General features: G+C 40.2%; 1 protein-coding gene across 4 annotated transcripts in view; it reads right to left on the bottom strand.

The window, feature by feature from the left end:
• The window catches only part of GRB10 (growth factor receptor bound protein 10), a 146,271-nt gene that overhangs the window by 103,275 nt on the left and 27,118 nt on the right, over positions 1–15,878 (bottom strand). For 3 of the 4 annotated variants that reach the window (XR_009727877.1, XM_061369604.1, XM_061369603.1), the window contains exon 2: positions 3,493–3,590. The exons of the other annotated variant lie outside the window; for it this stretch is intronic. Coding sequence is in view for 2 of the 3 variants with exons in the window: in XM_061369604.1 (XP_061225588.1) it covers positions 3,493–3,543 (51 nt within the window). In the remaining variant the exon portion in view is untranslated. The remainder of the gene's footprint in view (positions 1–3,492; positions 3,591–15,878) is intronic. 4 annotated transcript variants of the gene reach the window in all.

The following is a 15,878-nucleotide window of genomic DNA, read 5'->3' as shown; positions in this document are numbered from 1 at the left end:
AGACAATGAGGGCCAAAACATAGGTCTTGACAGCCCTTCCCATACAGGTTTTCTGTCTACTTGGACATATTCTGCAACTCATTTTTTTCATCCTGTGTTTTTTTAGTACAAAAGACATTTGTCAAAAGACAAACACAGACAGCAGTGTAACACTGAACTGAACTGACTGTTCAATTCCAATGAGGCAGAGATAAGAGTCACAAAGAAAGAATCTGGATTTCACAGGGATGAGGATTACAGCATCCCACCAAGATAACTCTGAATTAGAGATAAGCTTTTTTTTTTTAACTTTGCTAAACCAGAAATCCTCTCTAACTGCCCAACCAAAGCAAATAACCCCTTAAATGCAACATGCAAGTCTCCCAAAAACCCACACTCACCAAGACAAAGCACCCCTTGGAAAATAATTATAACCTCAACATGCCATGGACTTGGATCAGGCAACCTCCAAGGGGTCTTCTAACTCAGTGTATCATTTTATGGAAAACGAGGATGAAAGCTGCCATAGTAAAACCCGGAGAACCTGGTGCTCCAGCTGAAGGCAAAGAAATGTGACTGCTGTAGTAACAGCAGCACCTCATCTTCACATCCACAAATCTGACATCATTAAAGAAGGCTATTATAGTAGCTGGCCTCTGAATGATTAATCCTGTTAGATATTCCCTACTCTTGAAGGGCACAAAGCTTCAAGCATGATGTGCAATGTTCTGGTGTCTAATAGTCCTCTGGTCAAGAGGACTATTAGCAATCCTGAAATCCACAGCTCTGTACATGTAGGGGAAAGCAATTTCCATTTTCTCCCTATTTTGTGACCAAGTGTTTGTAGTGCATTTCATGCCAAGTCAGATAATAAGTATGATGTGAACAAGTCTCTTCTCTAATAAGAATTCAGCTCTCTCAGAACAAACTCTATTATTTATTACTAAAGTGATGCCTGCATCTTGGTTATGAGAAAAGAAACAGAAGGCAGAAAAGTATGAACAGAACAGAACACTGCCGCATGCCCAGTATTTTATCCTCAGAAACTGAGAAGAACAAACCCTATATCCTTTTATTATTTATGTCATTGAGACTTGTGTGATTCATGCAAAGGGTTAAAGAACTAAATCTTCCCCCGAGTTAAAGTCACTGTGCATAAATACTGTTGTGACTACAGATTGCAAAAGAACGGAAACACAGTAAATCATCCCATTTTTTTTCTGAGAAATTCTGGGACTATGTTCTGAATTTCCAGGAACAGAAGATAAACACTGCCAATTCTCACTGCTGGATTTTTATTGAAGAGTTCGAGAATTTGGAAAGGGCTCGTGAAAGCCACTAAAAGGTAGTATTGATTTTTTCCACAAAGCTAGAGATTGTTTCTAGGAGAATGCACTCGGTGTGACTGGTTTGTGTGCTAACTCCTGAGAAAGAAAAAAAAAAACAACCAACAAATACATAATAAAAAAGGCTCTTAAACAAGACCTGAAAGCTTCTCAAAGTAGCAAATGTTACGAGGCAGAGCACACTAAGAAAAGCTGGAAATCTTGCCCAACTCCCCCAAAACATCAAAAAGATGGATAGAAAGGGGCTGGCAACAAGGCATCCTTAAGGATATTCTGTACTTCCCTTATCCAGGTTGTCATTTCTCTTGTTGTCTGCTTTGAATGGAGTCCCCAACTGAACCCATCATTTTATCGTGAACACTTAAGTTATAACATTAAGGTCCCAACCTCGTGGGCTCTGGAAGAATATTCTCTCTAACCTTCCATTCAGATTAAGTCAGCAAAATGTACTAGAAAAAAATAGAATACTTCTTCACACACTAATCTAGAGCATATTTAGTTTAACCTTCTTTCAGTCCTTTACCAACACAATACTGGCACTGCAGCCAAATTTGAAAGACAAGTTGATGAAAGCTTCTAAGTCAGATTTAGTAGGGGTGGAAAAACAGATGTTCAGGATTTTTTTTCATGCAAACTTCACTTCTGAGAGAAGGCTCAGTAGTTGTGAATGGGCTTCCAAAGCTAGTCTTTAAGCTGGTTATAAGCACTTAGGATAGTTAACACAGTAAGGTATGACCAAAAATAATTAAGACAGTGGGAAAGTGAACCTTTATTAAGTTACCTATGCTTCTTCGACACTTTAGTCTTTTCATTGCCCCAGACTAAAGCAGATTATCAACAAGGTTTGTAAGAGCAAGAAGTACCACCAGGAAAATTTGCATTCTTACTGATTATGAACCACTAAAGACACTATTTTCATGCGAAAGTGAGAACTTGCAGCTCAAAAATGACTGCCTACAATGTCAAATTTCTTTTACATAGCTCTCCTCTCTCTCAGCTTCGTATCATGACTCAGATGATGCTCTAAATGAATTGGGAGCATAATTTCAAAGCACCAAAATTATGAAGTCCAGACACATCTATTCACATATTCTTTTAAAATCATAAGATCCAGGTATAGTAACACCTGATTACTCAAATGCCATTCCATTTTTATAGCTGCAAAAACAGTTACAAAGGAACAGTTATATTTTTTTTGTTATCAGGAAAAGCATTCAGGTACATTCAACTGACAACTCGGCACACACTAACCTTAGTCATTTAATTCAAAGATTCCTGTTGGGGAATAAAACTGTAAATCAGCATGTTATGAAACAAATGTATATATAAAGCCTATAGAGGTTTGCTGGGGAGTTTGCTGTTGGTGTTGTTTGGTTTTTTGCTTTTCTTTCAAACGACTAGCATGACAGTAGCAATCACTACTAGTAATGCTTCTCTTGGGAGAAAAAGATTTCAGTGTCACATGATACTCTGTTTAATTATTTATCTGCAGGGCCCAAAATCATAACTGAATCCTTACAGTGGTGAGCACACTATGAAAACAAGAGGGAAAAAAAGGGCAAAAAACAGGTCATGTCCAAAATAACAGATTTGCAGTTCCATAAAGAATACAAAGTGTGCATTGCGTCAACCAAAATTGCCTGGGAAAAAACAACATACGAGAACTTCAACAGTGCATTTTTGCCTAACACCTTCAATTTGAGCTGACTTTTTTTTATATATATTCTTTGTAATATGCCATATTGGCTGCTTAGATACAGCATAATGACTCAACAAACATAGGATCTACCCAAGTGTAAAAAATCTCTGCCTTTGTTCCTACAAATATAGCGTTCAGCAAACACCGATAGTTTTTGATGCAAGGCATTTCACTGGAATTAAAGCCTGCTTTTTTGTTGTTGTTGTTTTTGGACACAAGTGCCTTCTCCCAAATATGAACTGGCCATTTTGAGCACAGATATCAAACATTAAATCAGTATATATTAGTGACCCAATTCTTTCAGCAGCAGGTCGGTAACAGAGGCTCTGTTCCCAAACATTCACAAAACCCACAGAACTGCCAGACAGCTATTAGCAGTTTGATGAAAAGTTTGAATGCACAATCAATCACTGGCACACAGCAATATGATGGTACAAGCTGACAGGAACATGCAGTTTCAGAACTTACTATCCGATAAGGAAGATGTAAAAAGGAGTCTGGGCAGCCAGCTAAAGCCATTTGTTCCTTCAAGTTTTCTTCAAATTACATCTACTGCTTCACAGGACCTGCGGATTACAAACAAACTGTCAGAAACCATACTGAAGACATTTCATCAACTTATTGTTGAAAACAGTTGGAGGGGAAAGACCGAGAAGAGCAAGATGAGGTGACGAGGATTTGCAAATCTGCACGTCTGCTGTCTGTATCCTACAAAATACTTTCAAATGGGTATTTCATTCAATGACTACTCTCATGCTGAATGGCTCCTCCTGTATTCCCATAATCCAGGAAAAAAAAAAAAAAGAAAGCCTCTCTTCACATTTAGACCCTAACCATTTGAAGACTGGCTCTCTCCAACTGAGAATATGTTATCAAGTGCAGAAAGAAAACACTGAAATCTGGGAGTTAATTAGTATGTCAGCCATTTATCATAGAATCATTCAGGTTGGAAAAGACCCATAAAATAGATATCATCATGCAGCATTAGGCTTCAACACCTAATTGCACAACTTCACCCTTCCCTGCCTGACTTTTCTCTCAACAGCTTTATTCTAGTGCAATATATGAAATAGGGTGTTCCATGCAAATCTGCATTTAAGTCTTGCATTTCTGAGTGATTCTTAGCAGCAACTTCACAGGGTAAGAAGCATTTCTTTTAAGCATCACTTCCATGATCAAATAGAGCTTGAAAAGTAATCTGTTGCAGGTGGATATGGCTAAAGAACTAAACGTGACAAAAGAGAATGCAGTATTAGTCCAATGTCAATAAAATTAAGTGCTGCTTCCAAACAAGGAAACAAAACTAAACAAAACCATATAAATAAAGAAAGCATTATTTGCTGGTTCCAGTATTTCTCCCAACCAGTGGCATTCAGAATGAGACACCCCTGCAGTATAAGCCAAGTGACGCCACCTCCAAGCAGGTGAAAAAAGGATGGCACAGGGAGAGAGACAGCAGACTGCAAAGCACAGCCACAACTTCCACTCCTACCACAAGCAAGCTCCCGTCTTGTTCACTGTTAATTATCAATCATGGCATGAACTGTCACCAAACTAAAGCTCCCAGCAAGACTTCTAGGACAGTTAAATCATGGACAAGGGTAAAAGAGATCTTGGAAAAACTGCTCCTGGAGGAGTTCCAGCCCATGGCCCGCACAGACCATGCACTCCTTAAGGAAGCTATATTTTACCTTGTTCCAGGATAAGTTTCATCTGAAGTATGACAGCCGCCTCCTCTATGAGAAAGGCAGGCAAACTCTTGGGAGCTTCTTTCCAGGAAGAAGTTACTGGGCTTCTGTTGTTTTCCTGAAGTAGCAGCTTTCTGGGATCAAGTCATATAGCCAATTACCTTGGGAGGAAACTGGTTTGGCAACACCAAGTTTGAAAATCTATTTAACCCAATCTGAATAAATCAAGTTGTTTATTCTAGATACTTTCTTCTACAGCATTTAAGTTTAATACCAAGTCTGAAAGGATTTATACTGGGGGGGAAGATCACCTCAAACACCTAACTCTGTAGGCACAATACTCAACTGGCATTGTTACTAGTCTTTAAAGCATACAAACAGCAGTCTACAGCCATCTAACTCATACTCCACATCTAAAAGTTTGCAGTAAGCTTTTAAGACAGATGTGAATATCTCATTTTCAGAGCTAGATTTGCCTCACTCAGCCAGCTTGTTCTGGGAGAATTAAGCACAGATTCATGGAAGCCTCTTCTCTTGGATGATTCATGTAAAACAAACAAACAAAAAAAAAGTAAAAAAATAATTTAATTTTGGGGAGTAGAGTTTTTTTGCGACTACATCTACAGTGAAATTAGGCAAGCCACTGGAATAGATGCTCTGAAGTTGGTACAATGCATCAATAAACAAAGAGAACTGTATTATTAGCCTGTAAATCCACCAAGATTAAAAGAAAGTTTAGTTACAGGTGTAAGGAAAAAGAATTTCAGCCTTACACTGCAACAGTTTTATGTTTATTATGTTTTCAGTATTTAGAGAACAAGAACAGGCATGGCTGTAAATTTAACTGTAGGTTATTTAGGACCAAATATCACAATACTGGTCGGCCTATTGATGTTTCAAGCAAAAGGCACCGATTCACTTACAGCAAGACAGATTAAATATGTTCCTAAACAACACCAGACCAATTTGTCTACTCCAGAGCGTGCTGCAGTTTATGCCACAGCCCCATTACGCCAATGGAAGATCATAAATTACCTCAAACAATAGCTGGAGTCAGGACTGCATAATTTATCAAGACCCATGTGCTTCACTGCTACATTCTTGAGTATTCATTTGTTAACACCACAGAAACAGAGGAAAGTAATAATCTCTAGATGATATCATTCCTGGTCAGTCACACATTAACACTGATTTAAGATCGCATCTCTTTTGTCTGTCTAAAAGCAGTTTATCAAAGTACTCCTACCCTAGGAATACAAAAAGCCTTTGGCTCACCTTTAAGATCTAAGGTTCTGCTGTACCACATCAACAAGTTTTACAGGGACAGAACTCTATGCCAATTCATGCATTCAACAGATAAAAAATAAGATTTAAAAAGAAAGAGTAAATCAACTTTTTTTTTTTAAACATGAGTTTTAGTATGCCAGTTATCTTCAGAGACCATAACCACATGCAGATTTGCTTGCCCTTTCCACGTGCAAGTTAAACAGCACAAATCAAAGAGACATTTAAGTGCCAAGTTACTGCCCTTATCCTGAAACACCTTAGATGGGGAAGGACAACTCCAAAGGACTGCAAACATAAAACAAGCTATGTAGTTGATCACTTTACGAAACTCAGGACATTCAGTGGTGAGAACAACTGTTGTGCAGCACTGAGCCAGACAGCCTATGCACATTCAAAACCAAGTGACTTCGTGTGCTTTTACTGGCTTGAGAGGTCTTCCCTGGACAGCCTTTGAATGAAGGATAGCCACAATAAACCAAGTTTTGTAGGTCATAAGATTTGCTTTTGGTATGATATTCTCATTCCCAAATAATGGTCTATTGTGAGGGATAGCTTTGATGTCTCAACCTCTTAAGTGTTAAACCAGCTCACATCATCTAAACAAAGACTGATACTCATCCTGCATGGAAAAAGTTGCAGGTACGCACCCTAGACGCTACCACTGCTCTGAATGAGTTTTTTTTTAGTCACAAGCAAATTATCCACCTAACCAGTAGATTAAGTTATCTATTAACAGCAAATTAAGCCTGTCACCAGGTATGCTTTTTTGATTTATCACTTGCTGTCTGCATATTCCCAGCAGAGGAAACAGTATCTCACCCAGCACTCTGGAAGCACACACAGCCTACGCACCTACAGATACTGCGGTAGGAAGATGGCAGGGGTATGGTCACTCTGCCAATTCAGGAAGTTTTCCAGGTTCTACATGTGCCATCTGTCAAAGTCTTTAAATTCAAGAGAAAAATAATTTAAAAAAACGCAATCACTTGCAGATTAGTTAGGAACAGGAGGAGGGAGGGGAAAAAAACACCCAGAAAACAATATAACCTGGCAGAGATGCAAGACAAGCTCCAGAGCTCTTGAAAACTGGAGCTGTGCTCTTTTATGAAAGGTAGCTCACTAAATTCTTGACACTATTCCCTTTCAAGTCCTAGGTATTTCATTATTTTTCTTCCATAATGTTCTGCTTTCTGTAACTGAACAGCTGTGGAAGAGCGAGGCAGTAAAAGGCTTTAATACAGCCTTAGATTTTGACCTACCTGAAGACCTCAGATTTAACACACAGGTTAAAAACCTTTTTCCTCTCTTTTATCTATCGTTTACTCTCTCAGACAGTGTCACCACTTCCTTTCTCCCCACATTATAGCATGAGGCTTAGCTGACCAAACCTGCATCTTTATGAGAAATTAGAACGAAGTATTAGAAGAACTGAGTTCATACAACAGTCTCCCCTAAGTCACCTTCAGGAATGCCCGGGTCAACTCTACTGGGCTTACAATTTAACATCGTGAAGAACCGGGGGAAAAAAACCAAAACCAACTGTCTTGTTGGTCCACACAAAGAAACATCTCCATGATCTCAACTGTCCATCCACCTGGCTCCAGGTTCCCCACTACTCATAGCATCTAGGAAAGTGTTTCATTTTTTTCTGAAGACCTATAGACCTATATATATATGTATGTATATGATAAGTATCATTGAAGCATGGCTTCAAGATAAAGTAAATGGATGCATCCATCAATCCTCCACCAACACGAGGGTATGAGGACACATAGACTTATGCTTTCTTACCAGTCTGCTCCTATTGCCATAGTTACAATGGAAATAAGATTTGGATGTGAGCAGCACAAAGCATGCCAGCGAATTTTCTGTAACTGAAAGACCTGACAGCTAACAGTATCCCCAGCTGCATTTAAATCACAGGATCCAGATGTTCTTTTCCATGCAAGGACAAGATCTACACAACTTCTTACAAGACGGAAGCCTGACCACCCGGGCTGGAAATAAAGTGCCATCAGATACCCTAGCTGGCTGGACCAGGAAGCCTAGCTGGCTGGACCAAGATCCTAAAGCACCCTTGTCAGCACTCGTTTGCCACCAGACTCCATCGTACCTCTAGCAATAAGTATGTAGAAGGATTTCTAAAGTGATTTCCCCTCTTTTGGTGGTGGTTTCAGGTAGAACCTGTGTCAGTTTACAAGACGGGAGGATGCCCTCCACTCCCAAGGTGATCCTTTGGTCAGCAGGACTCAAATGTTCATTAGTGCAGGCTGCCAAACAATACAACCTAAAGAATCTGACTTCAAGCCAATACTGGCAGCTTCCTGTGCAAAGAACAACAGAGCATTGCTCTGTCTGGCTCAAGAGAACTGGATTCACCATCTCAAACCTTTTATTGTCCATTTCCCCATTTTACTTCTCCAAACACATGCTTGCTTCTCTCTCCAGCTCTAAACATTCTGCCCCACATCCAAAGTCTCCAGTTTTCCATGCTGAAAACTAGTATTCGGGCAGCCTCCCTTCAAACAAGTTATTTTGCCTCCAAAACACCTCTGAAGATGCTCCAGAACACCATCACTCCCTAATCACACAAGACTCAATGGTCATTGACATCCTGATGGCCTACTGATATCAGCAATAGGTAACATTCAAGAATACTTTCATTTCCCAATTTCTTTCCTCTTCTCTTGCATGAGTTGGTATGTGCACCCACATTGTGTTACACATACATACCCCAAAAGGCATTTGCAAGTCTATGATATAGAGGAACTGCCTAACTAGAGTAATACTTTGAACATCTTTGAAAACAAAGCATTGTTCTAGTTAAAATTTCAACTGAGTGTTGCACACTAAAATGAAAAGCACTGTTCAAAATATAAATCAATCAAAAGCACTTCAGTTACGTCCAAACACTCCCACGATTCCTTACTAAAAAATCTGGTCTTATAAAAAAAGGGAATATAATTCTCTTTGCCATTCTTAATTGCAAAGCTGTTAGTCTAAATATTACACCTTGTAAAGGAAGCCATTTGCCATTGTAATTTTGCCAGAAAATGAAGAATCTTGGCAACAGCAATTGAGGCTTTTGAAAGCCAAAACAGATATACTTCAGAAGAAGCACAGAAGAGCTGATGCCATCCCACTTCAAGTCTTGCCAAATAAAATTAAATAAAATATATGCAGTTCAGCATTTTTTGGTTTCCTGAAGCTGCCTAAAATTCTGAAAAGGCTTCTCAAGACTCATAGCCTGTGAATTCATGTTCAGCTCCTGACAGAGCAGCTTCACTGACAGCAAAGAAACAGTCCTGGAAGAAAAACAGTTACTTTGCACCTAGCCCACTTAAGTAAGGATTGTTTTCCCTTGTCCCTGAAGGAAGTATTCCAGTAATAAATAAACAAATAAATAAATAAATAAATAGATAAATGCTGTAACGGATTTTGGAAATATTTATGAAACTCTGTAGCTTCACTATCTCCCCCGATCACTGGAAATCCTCTTCTCCCTCTTAATAGCTAAATCCATACCTTTGAAGCAGGAGCTTTGACAACTAAATAGAATGTACCCAAGTCTAAACGAAATGTTAATTAGACAGAAACTAAAATAAAGAACTATGCAGTATACAATAGACAATCCCATCATCAAGCCATATACAGAAGTAGGGCAGATCCATAGACGCCTGACTGGGACAAAAGATGCAGTGAGGCAGCCCAAAGACAACTTCAACTGAAAATGCCATGCTTAATAGTCTCTAATTCTGTATATACCCTTCCCCACTACATTCACTTCCAGAAAAAAAAAACAAACAACAAAAAATACTGCTTCTATCCTCTGTGTTGTCATTTTCTTGCATTTTTTTCTCCACAGTCTAGTCTCATTTCTCGTAACACAGAATCCAAAGTTTTGTAAGCAGTTTGGGAAGCAGTCTAAATAATTATTTCCTTCTGTTATTTTAGGCTTTTATTATCTAACCTGAAGACTTAGAGTGAAGTTATACAACAGTTAAGATGATTTAATAGCTTGTTACTGCCAAGAACAGGACAGACATCCCACTCTCTTCATCAGCCCTTGCTCTGCTTTCTTCCTCCACTTCCTCCCAGCAACTTCATGGCATTCCCTCCTTCTCCCCCTTTCGTGCCATGTATGGTCCTTAATGAGTTCAGCTTCTGTTAATTAACTTGTTTGTTTTGCTGGGTTAGTTTTCTGCTAAGGAAGCAAGTGCAATAAACTTACATCTGACAAGCAGCTCAGCTGGCACAATGTGAATGGCAGGAGAGCATGAGCAAGAGGGGAAGGGAACAGGATCACCCCTTTCCAGCAGCAGCAAACTAGTACATCGGCAGAGGCAACCTGTGAACATCCATTTTCTTTGTTTACTGTCATTAGGAGCTGGCAAACCTTTCGTACTGCATGTTCATGAGAATTACTGCTTTCCAGGCATCTCACACAAGTTAAACATTTGAGTAAGTCTCCAAACAAAATATAAAGCTGCATTTTTTCCCTTGTGGTACCTACTCAAGTAAAATCTGCCTTTGTTACGTACATACCAAAACACTGCTTTTTGCATCCAACACACTAACAAGCCTTTATGCTTTCAACCTGCTACTGGTCTGAACCATCCTTCCCCGTGCACAGGGATGGCTCAAGACCCCCAAACCAGAGACTAAACTACACACAAGACATTCTCCCACTCAACTCCTATATTAATGGAGGAAGTTTCTCACCCTCTGTACAATGTTTTTTCATTTAAGAAAGTCAGATCATTACAGATGCTGGTGGAAACAACAGCTTTATCTACAACACTCCTTCACTTTGGAGAATCTTCTGGAGCATGCAGAAGCCTTTCCTCCCTTTCTGACTGATGCAGAAGGCAAAGATATATATAGAAAAAAAAACCAAACAAGAGAACACACGGCAATTTTTATCACATGACCCACTGATCAGTTTTTCAAGCATTTTAGGTCTGTTTTATCCAAATGATCCATTCCTCAATCATTACAGTTATTCACAACCTATTTTTCTTTGTCTAGATGCTTTTTACAAGGAAGTTTCCTTCTTGGTAAGATTCAGGCAGGGGGTCTCAGTAAAACTTCTCACCAAATATACTGGGTTTTGTAACACAGTACTTGCCACAGAGCACCATCCATAGGACTGACCTCAAACATCTAACACTCGTGCACAGAAAGTTATAGGCAGGCATCTATCAATACCACCCTCATTGCTTCTTACGTCTCTCCTGCCCTTCAAAATTTTCAGGTGGGTTAAAATATTTTTCCTGGATTAAAAAAAAAAAAATATATAAATTAATCATTGTGGAACAAGGATGTTGGACAGGTTTTTCATTTTGATGATTTACAAGGTTTAATACCAATAGTTAACACAGTAAGTGTACATGTGTCACTGCTGTCCTCTTAGTACAAGCTTTTTTTGGAGAGTTATTAACCAGGATTATCAAATGCTTTTACTTAGACAGCGAGCTTCAAGTTTTTAAAGCAAATCAATCAACAGAGGCTTTTACAGTTATCTATAATTTATGCTCGTGAATAAGCACTAGTTTATTTATATTGTCGAATACCATATAAACGGTTGAAGCTGGAAGGCAAGTTTAGACATTTAAATTCAAACAGCAGGCTACTCACTGAGATGGTATCTTTTTGAGATACCACAAGAGGTACACTTAAGTGCACAGGTTATTCTCTATATGCCTCTTGTTCACACGGCTAGAACACTTGAAAGAAAGCCTTTCTGCTTAGCCTCTGAAAAAATCACATGCTATGAGACACATTCCCCAGTGGCAACAGTACGTTAAGGCACCCTCCAAAGAATTTTATGGTGACATATTTATTCCCAAATATGGCTTATTCTAAGGAATTCATGTTTTCAAAAAATTAACATAAAGACACCACAATATCAGCTGAAACGCAGCAAAGGGTAAGTAATAGCAGTAAGTAGTAAAAATAAACAAGCAAACCCATTTTACCTCTCATGCACAGCAGGGTAGGAGTTACCGTAGTTTAGCTGGTAAGTGATAGCTCACTAAAGCCATGACTTAACTCAGCCATATAAGCAAGCTTTGGACTACTTCAACCCCAACAAGCAGACGATGGCCAACTCTGCTTCTAGTTACAAAGACTGCAAGGAAGCAAGTCCAATACTGTGTTGCTCTTGAGACAAAGTCTTGTCTATTCAAGAGGGATATAGTAAAGAGGTGCAAGAAGTGCAAAGGGGATTCCAAAGAAACCTAAGGCAATACACAGATCCTCGATCAACTGGAACATAAAGATTGTGCCGTTCCAGCTTGGAATATGCAGTCTGGAGGGTGCACTCACATTCACTCCTGTGCAATGAAGCACCAGCAGTACCAGAGTACACTCAATTGTAAAAAAAATAACTTGCAGTTTTAAGATACTGATGCCATAGATACCTCATGTATTTTAACACTGCCTTACTAACAAATCACAACCATCTCTTCCCAGAGCAAAGAGACCGTTTTGTAATCCCAGATGCATTTGCTGGTATTATGCAATGCACAAGCTCGAAATCCAGGGGTAGTTTACAGCTAGCAGGAGGCAGGCAGTGCTACAGCAGCACCTAACTTTCAGGACACAACTATAATGTTACTGGTGCTCTGTTCTTGAATACAGGCTGTGAAATGAGAAAAAAAAAAAAAAGTCTTTCTTACCCCTTTATGCTTTTCAGCCCTTTAAAAACAGTTTCAAGCTGACATCTCAAAGGCAAGTATGTTGACCTACTTGCAAATATACCACCCTGGGACAAACAGGGCATAGCTTTTCCAACTAAGTGTAAACACAACAGAAAATACACTTACAGAATAGGTTAATATTTTGTAGAAGGGTTAATGTGTTAATGTTCAACAAAAAGCTGAGGTCTGGCCAACTGATCACATGTTCCATGTGCATTAGTGTACATTTATTTACTGCTATTAACTTGCACCTGCAGAGAGAGAGAGAGAGAGGAAGAAAGAGAGTATTCCTTCCTTTGATCCTGAAGGTCACAAGGTGACTGAAATCCTAGCTTAATGAAGACTCTTGTGAGGTTGCAATTGTCACAGCTTCCATCAACCCTTTCAAAACGCAGCACTGGAAAGCACAGGAAAGAAAGCTGAAGTAATACCACCCAGGCTTCATAGACTATGTCAACTTAATTAGAATGGTATTTTGGCAGCACCCAAAGATTACATATCGAAGCCTGGGTTGCAGGCCAAATACTTGACTAGAATATTTTGCCAAGCCACCTACATTAAGAGCTACTTCCCTGTTCTTTCAGGGTGCCATAAAGGAAATCTGTTGTTTCAGGCCTTATAAGACTATTTAACAGAGGCATGAAACAGTGAACATCATCAGCACTGAAGATTAACTAGATATGTATTAAATGAGAAACATCCTCGTTAACCTTCAGACTACAGAGCTGCTGAAGGGGAACATTTGTTCCCAAAGGGTGTAGGCTCCAGGTGTAGCCAAAGTGCCTTCCCTACATACTGATGTATTTTAACCCACAAACACCTGTACTCCAAGCGTGGAACCCACACACAGGTCCCATCTGCATTCTCCCACCCCCAAGGTTGTCCAACTGGTACTGGCAGCAGTAGGAAGGAGAACACAGTACAAGCATCCCCATACACAACATTGTTATACAGGCCTGCAGTACACTGCCCACAAAACCAAACTGACATACAGGATATGTACAGAGCTGACCACAACTCCGCTACAGGGTATGAAAAAACAAAGTCATATACCCTGTGTACAGGTGGTATACAGGTGGTGTATATGTGGTATGAGTACAGAGTTCAGGGAAGCATACGCCCCTGCTGCGTCACATCACTCAGTGAACAAAACTAGGCACCCTTTACGTGCAGTTGGGGCCAATCCTGTTCAACATCTTTATCAGTGACATGAAGAGCGGGATTGAGTGCACCCTCAGCAAGTTTGCTGATGACACCAAGCTGTGTGGTTTGGTTGATACGCTGGAAGGAAGGAATGCCATCCAGAGGGACCTTGACACGCTTATGAGGTGGGCTGATGCCAACCTCATGAAGTTTAACCATGCCAAGTGCAAGGTCCTACACCTGGGTTGGAGCAATCACAGGCACAGCTACAGGCTGGGCAGAGAAGAGATTCAGAGCAGCCCTGCGGAGAAGGACTTGGGGGTGCTGGTCGATGAGAAAATGAGCATGAGCCAGCATCAGTGTGCGCTTGCAGCCCAGAAAGCCAACCGTATCCTGGGCTGCATCAAAAGGAGCGTGACCAGCAGGTCGAAGGAGGTGATCATGCTCCTCTACTCTGCTCTCGTGAGACCTCACTTGGAGTATTGTGTGCAGTTCTGGTGTCCTCAACATAAAAAGGACATGGATCTGTTGGAACAAGTCCAGAGGAGGGCCATGGGGATGATCAGGGGACTGGAGCACCTCCCATATGAAGATCGGCTGAGAAAGTTGGGGCTGTTCAGCCTGGAGAAGAGAAGGCTGCGTGGAGACCTCATAGCAGCCTTCCAGTATCTGAAGGTGGCCTACAGGGATGCCGGCGAGGGGCTCTTCATGAGGGACTGTAGTGACAGGACAAAGGCCAGTGGGTTAAAACTTAAACAGGGGAACTTTAGATTAGATATAAGGAAGAAGTTCTTTACTTGTAAGGGTGGTGAGGCACTGGAATGGGTTGCCCAAAGAAGTTGTGAATGCTCCATCCCTGGCAGTGTTCAAGGCCAGGCTGGACAGAGCCTTGGGTGACACGGTTTAGTATGAGGTGTCCCTGCCTATGGCAGGGAGGTTGGAACTAGACGATCTTAAGGTCCTTTCCAACCCTAACTATGATTCCATGGCAAACGGCTAGAAGAGGTCAGATAAAGCTGGGATTTGGACTAGATCATCTCAAGATGCCCCTTCCAACTTACACCATGCTGTTAAGCCCACTCTTGGAACACCTGGGCTCTCTCCGTTCACTACAAAGTACATTTAGAAGAACTGGCTAAGATATATTTATCTATGGACCAAAGGCATAAAATCAGCCAGAAGTACCCTTCCTCAACGTACAACACTAACTTCAAACTCTTAGCACCTCTGGACAAGACTGACAATCATACCAGACCAGTCCCACAGCATCCCCAGGCTTTTACTCTTTGTACTCCTGAAGTTGATCCTGACAAAGCTTCAGCTTCTCCCAGCAACTTTTAGGGTTTAATTTCACTCTGTGTGTGTGTGTACATATACATATATTATACATACGGATGTACATATGCATATGTAAACTCAAAAAGCAGATGAAGAGCTTCTTTAGCAGCAGTACAGAATGCAAAAGAGAGCTCCTTCAGCCAACATGGCAGAATTCCGCATTGGGAATGCTCCACCTCACAAAAAGTAAAAATAAATACCTAGCTCAATTCTCTTCCCTAGATTGTCTTACTGTTTGAGGTAGAGATTTTGTTCATACTTTGTTCTTCAAAAAAGTTCTCCCCCTCCCACAATACACTGCAGTGTAATAAAACAAAAGATTTACCAAAAGAAAGCCATCAGTTAAGCTCTCTTGCAAAAGCCTTTCTGAACATGAGAAATTTGAGATTTCCAATTGCTATTATTAATTGACAAAATAAAAATTCAAGAATTTTTCTGCTCCTTTGTATTTTGATTTATAAAAGCATTCACTCATTATTAATACAATCAATTTGACAGATGCACCATAAAAGTCTTGATTTTCATTTCAGCCTCACTAATTAGCAGTACTGTTTTATTGAAACCCAGGTCTGCACGAAGAGATAGTTTCACAGAATTGCCTTGCTTTACACAAATACTTATCACAGGCTTTCATGCTACTTTCTGTTACTGGAAGAGGGCAAATAGTTCCTTCACCTAAGGCTCTGACACTTACAAA

Source organism: Neopsephotus bourkii, unplaced genomic scaffold (assembly GCF_033783945.1).
Source record: "Neopsephotus bourkii isolate Nb327-2 ecotype Australia unplaced genomic scaffold, CSIRO-AGI_Nbou_v1 NB_1508, whole genome shotgun sequence".
NCBI lineage: Eukaryota > Metazoa > Chordata > Aves > Psittaciformes > Psittacidae > Neopsephotus > Neopsephotus bourkii.
This window is presented reverse-complemented; position numbering and strand designations above follow the sequence as displayed.